This window comes from Ascaphus truei, chromosome 3, assembly GCF_040206685.1.
Source record: "Ascaphus truei isolate aAscTru1 chromosome 3, aAscTru1.hap1, whole genome shotgun sequence".
In the NCBI taxonomy this organism is placed as follows: Eukaryota; Metazoa; Chordata; class Amphibia; order Anura; family Ascaphidae; genus Ascaphus; species Ascaphus truei.
Genome location: NC_134485.1, coordinates 352,829,582 through 352,842,523, shown reverse-complemented (window position 1 = coordinate 352,842,523; position 12,942 = coordinate 352,829,582). Strand labels below are relative to the sequence as shown.

The 12,942-nt window shown below is 42.1% G+C and overlaps 1 protein-coding gene across 1 annotated transcript in view; it reads right to left on the bottom strand.

Moving 5' to 3' along the window:
* SETDB2 (SET domain bifurcated histone lysine methyltransferase 2) overlaps positions 1-12,942 on the bottom strand; it is a 169,604-nt gene that overhangs the window by 146,782 nt on the left and 9,880 nt on the right. The window contains exons 4-7 of the mRNA XM_075593180.1: positions 12,850-12,915; positions 5,301-5,388; positions 3,092-3,655; positions 1,256-1,375 (exon numbers count right to left, since the gene is read on the bottom strand). Coding sequence (XP_075449295.1) covers positions 1,256-1,375; positions 3,092-3,655; positions 5,301-5,388; positions 12,850-12,915 — 838 coding nt within the window. The remainder of the gene's footprint in view (positions 1-1,255; positions 1,376-3,091; positions 3,656-5,300; positions 5,389-12,849; positions 12,916-12,942) is intronic.

Below are 12,942 nucleotides of genomic sequence, written 5' to 3'. Positions count from 1 at the left end.
GTCTCTGTTAGGAGTTAGCTGAGGGATGAAGAGGTAGCCTGGGGGCGGGGGCAACCCATATATGCGAGTGCAGGGGTGGGGTGGTGTCTCGCCTTATGCGGAGCGGCCTTCCTTCTGCAGCATCACGTGGAGACGTGACGTGTTGCTATGACAACAAGGAGGGACCCCGCTGCCAGCATGCCGCTAAAAAGGTAAGGCCGGCCCTGTGTGAGGACTCTGGTGTGCGCAACAATATTGTCCCAAGCACTGACCTTTTAAAAAGGCTTGTCAATCAAAAGATCCGATCGAGACAGAACCGTAATTGTGGCTGCAAATTTACCTGCTTTCTGAGTTTCTACACTTACACTGGCGACACACTTTATTCGAGCTTGGCTAGTCCCACGAATTCGGGTATACCCGGGTGTATTGAGGTTTGTGACTGTTTTCTGCCCGAGTGCATTGAGTTATTTTCCAAGCAGGGATTGAAGCCTTTTATTCCCGCTGGCTGCAATACTGCACAGTATATATATATATACTGCATTACAATTCATGAATTTATGCCATCTGGTAGACACGCGAAGCATTGCAGCCTATTAAATTCTAATCATTATCATTTAACAGATCAGCCGCCCATCAGCCAGGCATGAACCCAGGCTGGGAAGGCAAATGCAACGGGGCTTGTTAGAGGTGAGGAGTGGCGCATTCCAGGTATCTGCCAGGTACATACCGGGTATTTGCTCGAATAAAGTGTGTCGGTGCAGTAACAAAATGTAATGCCTCTCTCTCTTTCCCCCACCTCTAGTTTCATTTTATTTATCCCTTGTATTCAATACTTTTGTAATATGGAAACAAAAAGGAGTTAAGAAAACCTTTTTTTTAATGAGATTTTGCCTTTAAAAGCAAAAGTGGGGATATGTGGGGGGGGGAGGAGAAAAAAATGGTTCTAAGAGAGAAAAAATAAACAGCTGACAGCAATTTCATTAGTTTGCTTTATTAAATGTGATATTATGTTTGGCGCAAGTTTGAGCCGTGAGACCAATACATAACCCCCATTTTGCTGTTTACAGTAAAGAGGATTTATTTATTATTGTTTCTTATAACTGTAGTAGAAAGGGTCAAGGCACTCCAGTTATCAACTAAAGAGATCGATATATATATATATGTATATATATATATATATATATAAAAAAAAATGTTATATATACACACACACTTTCGTACAGTACACACACAAAAATGTCATTTAACAAAAATAACTTGCACTCCTATTACTCACCCACTAGGCACAGGTCTTTGGAGTCTTTTATACGTATATCCAGGTGTAATTTTGCCTGCCGTCAAAGTTGTATTTTCATTGTAGGCTCTGGCTGACAGCTGCAGACAGGCACAAGTCGATCTAAAAAGATTAAACATTGTGTATTAAAGCGGTAAGGTGTTTGTTATTAATGTTAATCGCTGCAATGAAAAAAAAAAAAAAAAAAAAAAGCGTTGACAAACACTGGCAGAGAGTATGTGACTTCCTGCATTGCAACCCAGCAAACTTCTAAAATAGGCCCTTAAGTGGAATGGTTTTCACACAGCAGAAGCCAGAATAAGCAATTGCACAGCCTCACAGAGGGTTACTGAATATAGTCTGAAGCAGCCGTTTGTGTTGTACTGTACCTGCTGAAAATGGCCCAAACAGCCACATCTGACTATATTGATTTAACCCCTTAGTTGATGACGTTTTTGTACAATCCCATCATTCTGAAAATCATTCTATTGTTTTTGTCTAGAAACATCGACACAAAAATATTTTTTGCCCAGGCTTTTGGCTGCCGCTCTCTAAACAAAAACTGCTCAGTATCTCAACTCGGCAGCTTTGGAATTTTATTGCAAAATTCTAAGGCTTTGTCCCCGCTGGCTGCGGCTGCGCACGCGACGCACACAAAGTACAGCCCTCTACGGGGCAGGCCCCATTCGGCGTGTGAACAACCGCGATGTGCGACCGCCTTTGCCAAAAGGCAAGATTTTTGTCTTTTGATGCGGCGGCCACATCACGGCGGCTGTTCAGCCATTGATGGCGAACCAGCCGAGTGACGTCATGGCGGCGCCCCCGCCAAAAATCTCGTCTTTGCTCCCCCTGCACGCGCTTCTCATCGCGACCCTAGGATAGCAGATCGTGGCTTAAACGGTTACCCGCGCTGCCAGGCTCACTGATACACTCACGCAGTGACTGGGGCCGTAGCCTTAACCACCAACAACAGATCCCTCACTGCACACCATTTAACCTACTTTTGGTGCCGGCGTCCAATGCTCGCGCCTTCAACATATAGTATATATGCAAAGAAGCCGCACACAATACTTCTTTGGCTTCGTCCGTAGTGATCGCGACGGCGCGAACAAGACACGGCTCCTCTATGAGGTCGTCCATAGTGCGAGTGAGCGCACGCACGATGAGACGCGGCAGCATTTCCATTAGACATTTTTTTGTGTTTTGGTGCGGCGGCCGAGCAACAGCCGCGTCACGTGGGCGGTTAAGCCAATGAGGGCGAAGCGGCCTCGTAACGTTGCGGCCACGCCTCCCTGTCGCACGCAGCCTAGTAATGCCAAAGGCCACGGATCGTCTCTGCAGCAGGCGTGACGCTATGCGCACCTGCACTATGGACTTGGCCTTTAGCAGGTGCTACTCAATTTATTTTCTTATTTTAAAGAATCTACAATAACACAATATTGTTTGGCAGGGGGAGGGGGGAAGGCGGAGGGAAAACCCACCCATGTGTAGTTGAATAACCGACCGTGACAAAAAAATAAAAATAGTGACCAATACAGTAGAAACAGCAAAAGTTGTATTGTGTGCGCTGCTTTCTTGCATCCACACTACAGTATGTATATTTAACCCACTTTACAAGCAAGAATATGATCACAGCAAACAAAACAAACAAGACAAGCAAAAGATGAGGCTAAAAGAATTGTGCAAATATGTTTAGATGGTCCTGTAAGGGACATGAAACATTACATGATGGAGATGCCTACATAGCACTGCAATGAATGGAGGAAGTAAATTATTTATATTACCTCTGCAAAAGTGTGTGTCTTTGCCATGACACGTAGGTGATCAAGCACTACTTACATATCTAAGCAGCCATCGGTACAGCTGCACGATTCAATGAACATGTCACTGAAATTGTTGATGGAGTATCCACGTGGCCAGGAAGACTTCCTGTATTTAAAACTGGATGGCCGGGTGCTATCAATTTCATTGCAGAATGACACTGGCACAGACTCTACATCCTTGCTGATATCAGAGTCCTGAACAATAGCTTGGCTGTTAGAAGTACTCCTATCCAGCTGGAGGTAAGTATTGAAAGAAAAGTTGTCCACAGATAAAGAGGCGCACTCCGTTTGAAAAAGGTAGGAACGCACCTCTTCAAAGTTTCGCAGACTCTTTCTGCATGGAGCTTTGTAAATGACGTCCAGCGCCTTTGAGAGGCAATTTGTCTTTGCATGCCTCCTCTGAAAGTGACACACAACTGGGAGCTTCAATGGGTTCTCTCGCAAGGAACGGCTTGGACACCATTCAGAAAGGCATAATGGCCTGCAGATGTGCTTCTCAAAAGGGACCTGCTCTCTGGCAGGAAGAGATGAAGTTATGTTACACAGTTCAAGTTCTGAAATACGAGCAGCTTCTGTCTCGCTGTAACAAGAAATAATAATAATAATAATAATAAAAGAACAAATTATTGACTATGGAGACATAGTATATGGCTCAGCACCTCAAACCCACCTTAGCAAACTTGACACCCTCTACAATTCAATTTGTCGTTTTGTTCTCCAATGCAACTATAACACACATCACTGCGAAATGCTCAAAGAACTAGATTGGTCATCACTCAAGTCTAGGCGCAAAGTTCACCTTTCCTGTCTTGCCTTCAAATTCTTTATGGGCAAGCTACCCAGCTACCTGAACAAGCTCCTCACCCCTACCACATGCAGCACCTATCATCTGAGATCAGATTCCAAAAGACTGTTCATGGTCCCACGGTTCAGCAAAGTATCCGGCCGCTCCTCCTTCTCTTACCGTGCACCCCAAAACTGGAACAACCTACCAGAGACTCTTACATCCACCACCAGTTTAAGTTCTTTCAAATCTAAGGCTGTCACTCATTTTATTCTGGATCTGTAACTGTTTCATACGCCCATAATATAAATTATTATTAACTGTACATGCAATGTCTTGTATATAATGTATATCCTGCTCATTATGTAACTGTATTTGTAAACATGTATTATTTGTCTTAACTCTGGGCCCAGGACATACTTGAAAACGAGAGGTAACTCTCAATGTATTACTTCCTGGTAAAATATTTTATAAATAAATAAATAATAAATAGGAAAGCGCAACTATCTCCATAAATACAATGTGTACAACAAGAGAAACACTACTCTACATATATTTTAAATAATGAATACTTTGTCCCATAACACGTTAAGAACTTGGAGACCTCCGGATGCATGAGGGAATATTTGAAATGACAGTTGCTATTGCAGTATTATGAGTGGAAAACACTTCACCATGTACTCGTACTGTAATTATTGGCTGTACACAACAGCTCTGTTGATGCTTGCGGTGCTGCTTTAACAGCAAATCTTTTTGCCCTTGTACATTTTCCCAGCAGGGGGCTACATTTTGTTGAATTAAAGCACATTAAGAAGCAAAAGGCCCTAATGACAATGAAAGCATTAGACATTATAAAAATTAGGCCTATTCCGATTAGTACAGTAACACGTTACCTTAAATCAGTGCTGCTGAAAGCCTTAAGACACACACTGAAATGGTTAAAAGCTTTTTAATAACAGTCTGAGATACTACACTGCATTATATAACTTTAATACTGTGCTTGGATTTTCGATGCTGCTATTAACAGAGCACTGAAGGCAGCGTTCTAAATAAAACATTACCCGGGATATACAGTGTTTACCAAGCAGTAAGATGCTTAAGGCCTCTTCACGTGAATGCGCTGTAAGGTGTCTCACAACACAATAAAAGGATCTTATGACACAGCAGTGCTTAGTAAATATGATCCTAAATGTCACAAGAGTTGAAGTTGGAAGCAATATAGTTGGTAAATCTACTAAGCTGTGCTTATTATCCAGTGGCACAACTAACTAGAGCAGCATTTTTGAAGCAGGAATTAAGTCTGTGGGGAGCACAGTAGCTGAATGTCTTCAATAAGCATTAGGACATGTAGCAATGTGCACATGTACTACAGTAGACACAAGGAAACCACTGAGGCTCAGATAATGTCTGAGAAAATAGGGAATGATAATTATATACATACCATAGTGTGTTAATGTCAAGACAGGCCTCCTCTCTTCCGGTTGGCAAACAACCTGTCGTTTTTTGCAACTCATCTGTAATGTTCTTACCTGTACAAATATTGAACATATTTATAAGCACAAATGCATTATACATCTTTCAAACTATAGTCACACTTCAAATTCGTAATGTGATGCTTATCACTGAATAAATATGGCAATGTGTTACCATCTTTACGTTGCTCGCTCCCTCAGATTTGATCGACACGTTTGAAGTGCTACGGTTTGTTAATTATTTGATGGATTTGGGGGTTCATGCTGTTTGGGCTTAACACACTGCCACCAATTTATTTTTTGGCCTGAAACATTAAATATTAAAAGTAAAAACAATTCTGAATTAGATAACTCCCAGTGTATTATATTATTATTATATATGTAGTATCTTTCCCACAACCTCCAGCTAGCAACCGCTTTTGTAAGAACAGAAATACGTAGCAAACGTCTCCTGTCACCATAGGATTACAGAAAATAGTCCAGCATACAATGGTGCATTAGAGATGACACTATATTGTGCCGATAGTTATAAGATAATTGTTTTTAACTTTTGCTAAGTGGAAAGTCAATCAATATGATTGACATAAATACAACTTCAGAACTTATGTATGTATTTATTTGTATAGCGCCATTAATGTACATAGCGCTTCACAGCAGTAATAGTAACTTATATCAAAGAGTACATTGTCAGATGTGTTTATATGTGGAGGACTTTAGGTGGTTACCATCAGTTTATTCAAAAAGAATGGGTTCAACTTGCCAGATGACCTAAAGTATTTAAGACACTAACAATTCCAGCTTGTACAATCCTCTCGGTCATGAATAGAGTACTGCACCAGTCTCCAAACTACAGTAGGTGACGAATCCCATTGCACACTCCAGGCAGGCTGCGGGGCTCTTGCATGCTTTTTGCCCCTTGTGGATAAATCAAACATGGCAACTCAGGCAAGTGGGTATGCTATCCGCCCACCTCTCATTTAGAATATTAATAGTGTTTCAGCCTGTGTATGGAATGGTGCATACAAGATCTCTTATCAAACTGACTGCAAATACCTTCCTTTGTGTTAAGACATACAAAGCCTGTAAGGTAGCCATGTATGCAAGCATTTTTTTTTTTTAAATCAACGTGATGTGTACTGTATGTTATACATAGCACTTTTTTATTTTATTTATCACTGCTTAGTATCCCTTAGTTGGAAATGGATACAAAGGACACGCGCAAACTCTCATAAGAATGAATATTAGTGAATAAAAAAAGTATAAACAAACATATAGCAATTAGAAAACATGAAAACAAGCAGGTACATTTTGGGACATGTACGTAATATTCGCATTGGCTTTGATAACCATGGTGTCTAGACATTTCAAGGCATGTCATGGCCAGGACCCCTCCTTTCTTCAATATAAAAAGGTATTCAAGTCTTTCCAATAGATAGAAGGGAGGTGATCGAGTCAAGGCACTTTCTAAACAGGAGAGCTATTGGATCTTTCAATTAAATACAATTGTACCTTTGGGGTTACACGAGGATCTTGATTTTCTCGCTCTATTGATAGTGGCCATGTACAATCATTTTCAATTGCTTTGTCCAACTAGCAAGGCAATCTATGACACAATATCCAAATATTCAATTTGATGGTGCACCTCCCTCTCTTCATTTTCCATCAATGTAGTTGTGGCGATATTATGTATCCTCCCGTTCCCTATTCTGACACTTTGCAGGGGTGCGCGGCAGATACAGAGGTCCCGCGCTCTCAAGGCATTTAAATTAAATGCCGGGGGACCACGAAAGGTCTCTGTAACTAACGGACCTTAGCTTCCAGTGAGACGTCGTCATGGTAACCCAGCATCAAATTACACCGCAGGGTCAGTGATGTTGCGTTGTCAAGACAACGGGACGTCACAGGACCCTGCTGCATCATTTGACGCTGGAGCCGAGCAGGTGTGTGGGGGGGCGAGAGCAGTGGAGAGCAGGCAGGGGGCGCAGGGGGAAAAGATTGCGCACCCCTGCCTTATTGGATTCAATGGTCTATTTAGTCAATTTAGACATTTTTGATATCGCGTATTGAGTATTTTATGGTACTGTACTATTTTTTTTTATTATTCTATTCCCTCTTCTGTCCCTCCTAAGTATCGGGAATTCATATTTTTGGCATTTTTTTAAATATATGTTTTATCTAGTTTTCTATTAATATTGTTCTTTATTTTGATTTTATAATATTATATAAATCTGTGTTATATGTTCAATTTTTGAGAGGTAGCATTGTATTAATTCACCTCTCCTGTAATTTCCACTCTGTATGTGTATGAGGTTTGGCAAAATCCTCTCCGGTTCGGGAATTTGCTCTTGATCGCCCTCTATGGCTAGATCTTCCATTTTTGCTCCTGGCAACTTCCTTTAAATAAGGACAGCACGGTGAGCAGGAAGTTGCTGAGCAAAGTTGCAGTTTCCTGCTTTGTTCATGCTTATTGTTTTTCACGTTATCAGATCCTGCTCACGTACCTCGACTATCCTTGTCTTCAGCCCACCCCGAGCATTGTAAGTATCTCGACTACCCATCCCTTCTGCCTGCCTCGACCTCTGCATTCACACCTACATCGCAACTCTTCTTCAAGCCCTGACCTTCGGCTTACCACGCACTACTCTATCAGGACTCTGTCCCAGGCTCAGGTCGGTTCTTTCACCTTCCTACCTCAACAATGCGGGTCCGTTTCTTGGCTTGAGACGAGCACTGTTACATTCTGCCATTCTTATTGGACAGTCTGTGTAAACCAATAAAGTGCTTGTGAATTAAGGTAGAAAAACTCTAACACCTGTTATCTTGACCAATCCCTAACTATAGAGTGATTTAAATAGCACCCATTCTCACTTTACAATCATTCCCTGATGAAGTAGTACTTGCTACGAAACGCGTTGGATTAGATTGTGTGCTATGTTTGCTCCTATTTTCCATTTTTGCCTTCCTTATGACTTTTCTCATATCCTTGCTAGACTGAAATCTCTCCTCTAGTCCCAGCAGAATCCAATCCTCTGGAATCCTACCTGATATTTTCAGTGACCATGCAATAGTGTACTGTGCAATGAAAATCAGATCACCCCAATCAAGTCCAATAGTTCTCCTCACTAGAACACTTAGGAACTTTAACCCACAACAGTTTCTGGCTGATCTTACCAGCTGCCCTTGGTACAGAATCGACTTTTAGTTCCCAACCCCGATTCTGCACTCTACTATTTAAAATCTGAGTTCTTAAAACTCTGATACCCATGCTCCACTACGCAGAATAAGAGTACGGGGGCCCACCTTCAGTGGGTTACAACCGACCTTATAGCGCTCTACCATCTTAGGGATGCCTTGTGGAAAAGCTACAAAGTAACTGGCACTACTAAGGATCTTAAATACAGGTGCCTGCGGAATATGTGCACAAGGCAAACAAGGCACGCAAAAACACACCATTACTCTGACAATCTTCATCAGAATGATCAAATCCAGCTAACTTCTGTAAGGTTAGGGGAAAAGAGAACAATCCCCTGGACTGGTGCTACAAAAACGTCACTGTGTGGTATAGCAATATATAAGGCAAATCCGGGATCCATATAGCATAAAGCACAAATCTATCCAGGTGCACAATAAAGTGTGTGAATGAAGGCAATCTCACTCCTATTATAGCCCATAAGGTAAGACCAATGGAGGGGTCTGACTGTGCTGACAAGGGTAAGTGAAGGAAGACCAACACTCACCCTATGTGAAAGCACATGCCTCTGGACGGCTGGAGGGATGTAAGAAGCACACTGGCAACCGGAGGAAGTTCCGTGAAAATAAATAAATAAACTCACGATGACTGAATCAGCTGGATCCCGATGAGGCGTGCTTCAGTCCAGGTAAGTGTAGCAAAGATTCGGAGAAAGGGCTGATCACAGCCAGGGATAGGGCTGGAGGCAGGTATCCAATAAAAAAAAAGTATTAATTAAACAGCATGAAAGCAGACAGATGCAGGGTCCTCTGACGTGTTTCTCGCCCGATAAAGCGCCTGTCGGGCGAGAAACGCGTCAGAGGACCCTGCATCTGTCTGCTGTCATGCTGTTTAATTAATAAACTTTTTTTTATTGGATACCTGCCTCCAGCCCTATCCCTGGCTGTGATCAGCCCTTTCCCTGAATCTTCTGTAAGGTTAGCAACAATATATTCCAGCCTTCTAGCCACCAACAACCATTTAATATCATTAAGGAGGATATGACCCTGGCAAATCCCACTGACATTGCAAATGCATTCAATGAATACTTTGTGGGGTGTGCTAATTAGTGAAACGCAACCCGAACTACATACATGAACCTCATTCCTGGAGTACCTCTATAGCCCCACCCTCTCCAAACACTGCCCATAGTTTTCAATTTGTCCCAGTATCCGAAGAGATTACACAAGCGCTATTCAAATTAAAAAAACTATGCAGCCACTGTGGACCTGACTTACTGCAATCTAAGTTCCTACAACTTGGTGCCCCAGCCATTGCCAAACCGCTTGCTTCCCTAATCAACTCTATCTTGTCTTCAGGCCATATCCCTAAGACCTAAAAAACTGCCAGAGTTGTCCCAATTTTCAAAAGTGGGGATAAAAACACTGTCTCAAACTACAGGCCACTCTTTCTTATCCCAATACTATCCAAAGTCATGGAAAAAGGTGTTCACTCCCAATTAAGCGATTACTATACCAATACAAATTTCCCTAGCCAATTCCAATCTGGCTTTCGCCCCAAACACTCCACGGTAACTACCCTGTTAAAATTTTGCAATGAAATCCAGTGTGGAATGGAACAACTCACTGGTGCAATATTCCTAGATTTTGCAAAGGCTTTTGATACTGTTGATCATGTTATCTTGCTAAACAAACTCCAGTGCTCTGGAATAGGGAAGCATGCTTTAAACTGGTTTCATTCCTACCCATCAGGTAGATCCCAAAATGTGTCCATCTCAGGCTCTAACTCCAACCCCTTGGATATCACCTGCGGTGTCCCGCAAGGCTCGGTTCTGGGGCCCCTACACTTCTCAGTGTTCATTTTTGTTCTTCCTACAGCTTGTAATGGAGCCTCAATACACATGTATGCGGATGACAATCTTATATGCACACACAGTCCAGACCTTGGACACGCACTTCAATCTGGCTTTGAGACTCAAAAATTGGATTTCCCAAAACAAACTGTTTCTAAACACTGACGAGACTAACAATGGTATTTCGGACAGTAGGAAATATGTGGAGAGGTATGCAATGGAGACCATTTTTAAGGTGAAACTAAAATAAGGCTTTATTGCGCCTATTCCTTTAACACAGCAAAACATTCAAAATAAACAAAATAAAGGCCTACTCTACTCTGGAAAATATCTACACCTTTACTCCAGCCCTCTCTATCTGGGTGGGTAGCTAAGCCAATTACCATCCAAAACACACACACACACGTAGGGTAAGGCATCTCTGCTCTCCTGGGTCCGCACCCTTGTGTGCTATGGAAATGTCTGTGTCCAGGTATACAGGTCTTGTCCCCTTGTCTTGCTGTCAGCATACAGTCCTGTGTGCATCAAGACATCTTTTTCTCTGGTCTGTCCAGTTGTGGGCTAAGGAAATCTCCTTACTGTTTCTTAGATCAGGCATTTTCTAACAGTCCTAATAAGCCAGGTGGAGTCTGGTTGATTGCCTGGGCAATTAACAAGCACACAGCTGAATTTAGAGACCGTTTTTCTCAACAGTGATAAGTCCCAGTTACAGGGACCAAGGCTGAATTTCTAAAGCTTCCAATGAAGGAGCTACAGATCAGAACCAACTCTAATACTATCCTAGCTCGTTACTAGTTTCAAATATTTGGGCATATGGTTTAACTCCCATTTAACATTTGGGTTACACATTGATACCCGGACATCCAAAACCTATGCCAAACTAGGTGTACTATATAGGAACAAAGTCTGCTGGTCAGAAAGCGCATTGCACAGTAGATGCCAATTATAGACTGTGGAGACATAGTATATGGTTCGGCACCACAAATTCACCTTGGCAAACTTGATACCCTCTACAACTCAATAATGCCACTTTGTCCTCCAATGCAATTACAACACATCACTGTGAAATGCTCAAAGAACTAGATTGGTCATCACTTGAACCTAGGCGCAAAGTTCATCTTTCCTTTCTTGCCTTCAAATACTTTCTGGACAAGCTACCCGCCTATCTGAACAAGCTCTTCACCCCTACCACATGCAGCACTTATCTGAGATCTGACTCCAAAAGACTTTTCATGGTCCCGAGGTTCAACAAAGTATCCGTCCGCTCCACCTTCTCTTACCGTGCACCCCAAAACGGGAACAGTCTACCGGAGACTCACTTCCGCCACCAGTCTAAGTTCTTTCAAAACTAAAAGCGGTCTCACATTTAAATCTTGTCTGTAACTGTTATATACGCCTATAATATATATTATCTTTAACTGTGCATACAATGTCTTCTATATAATGTACTGTATAACACTTTAAACTCATTGTAATTATGTATTTATAACCATGTATTTGTCAGTATAACACTGTGCCCAGGACATACTTAAAAACGAGAGGTAACTCAATGTATTATTTCCCGGTAAAACATTTTCAAAATAAATATTTTGCTATTTGAGACTGTTTTGTCTCCGTGTACCTCGGGGCAGTGACGTCACCCATGAGCAATTCTGCTACAGCTGCCGCACAAACGGAGGTGATTCCAGTGACACCTGCGCAGCTGAGTGAGGCGTGGGGTGTGTGCCATGGACCGGGTGCCTTCCCTACCGGAACAGATGTTCTCTCCATTATCGTGACGCCATGACTACGTGCATGCCGGAGATCGGTAGCCGGGTGCTTTCACTACCGGAATGGATATTCTTCTAATGCTGCAGTGACTGCGGGCACCTACTTACCTGTTTGTCCACCGTCAGCCCGGTAAATTCCTCCACGAGGTCCACACTACTCTGGTGATGCCAGTGAGGGTCTGGTAACCTGACAGCAACTGAGGGTTTACATACCTGCTTATTTTTATAGTTTCTAATTGCTGTACGTTTATTCACTAAAATTCCTTCTTGTGAGAGTTTGCGCTTGTCAATTCTATCCATTTCTAGTTCTTGAGCCATCTAGTCTGACTAGCTGCAACTCTCCTTTAGTTCAAGGAATATCTCTCGCTCTCAAATAGAAGTAGTTTCAGTCCTGAATACAGGAATCTCAGGCATTCCTATTTCTCAATTGCATTTAAAATAGCAAATGGACATACTGTGTGGCCATATATAATATGGTACTGCTGGCATCACATGGAGTAATTTTTTAAAAATTATTAATTGCTTCCAAGGTTAAAAACACTAGCCCTTTTCCCCCAGAAATACACTACAAACTGTCCGTTTGCACCAAGGGATTACTAAAAGTAGGCTCACCAAATTTAACATGGAAGAGATGTTGAAACTCTGTACTTGAAAGAAAAAAAAAAAGCAAACATTTGACAATTTAAATGGAAAACCCATGCACATACCACAGTGGACAGCTTCACTATCCTTCAAATCGGCTGCATTCACCAAAACCATGGCTCTAATATATTCTATGAAAATAGAGAAATACAAAAATA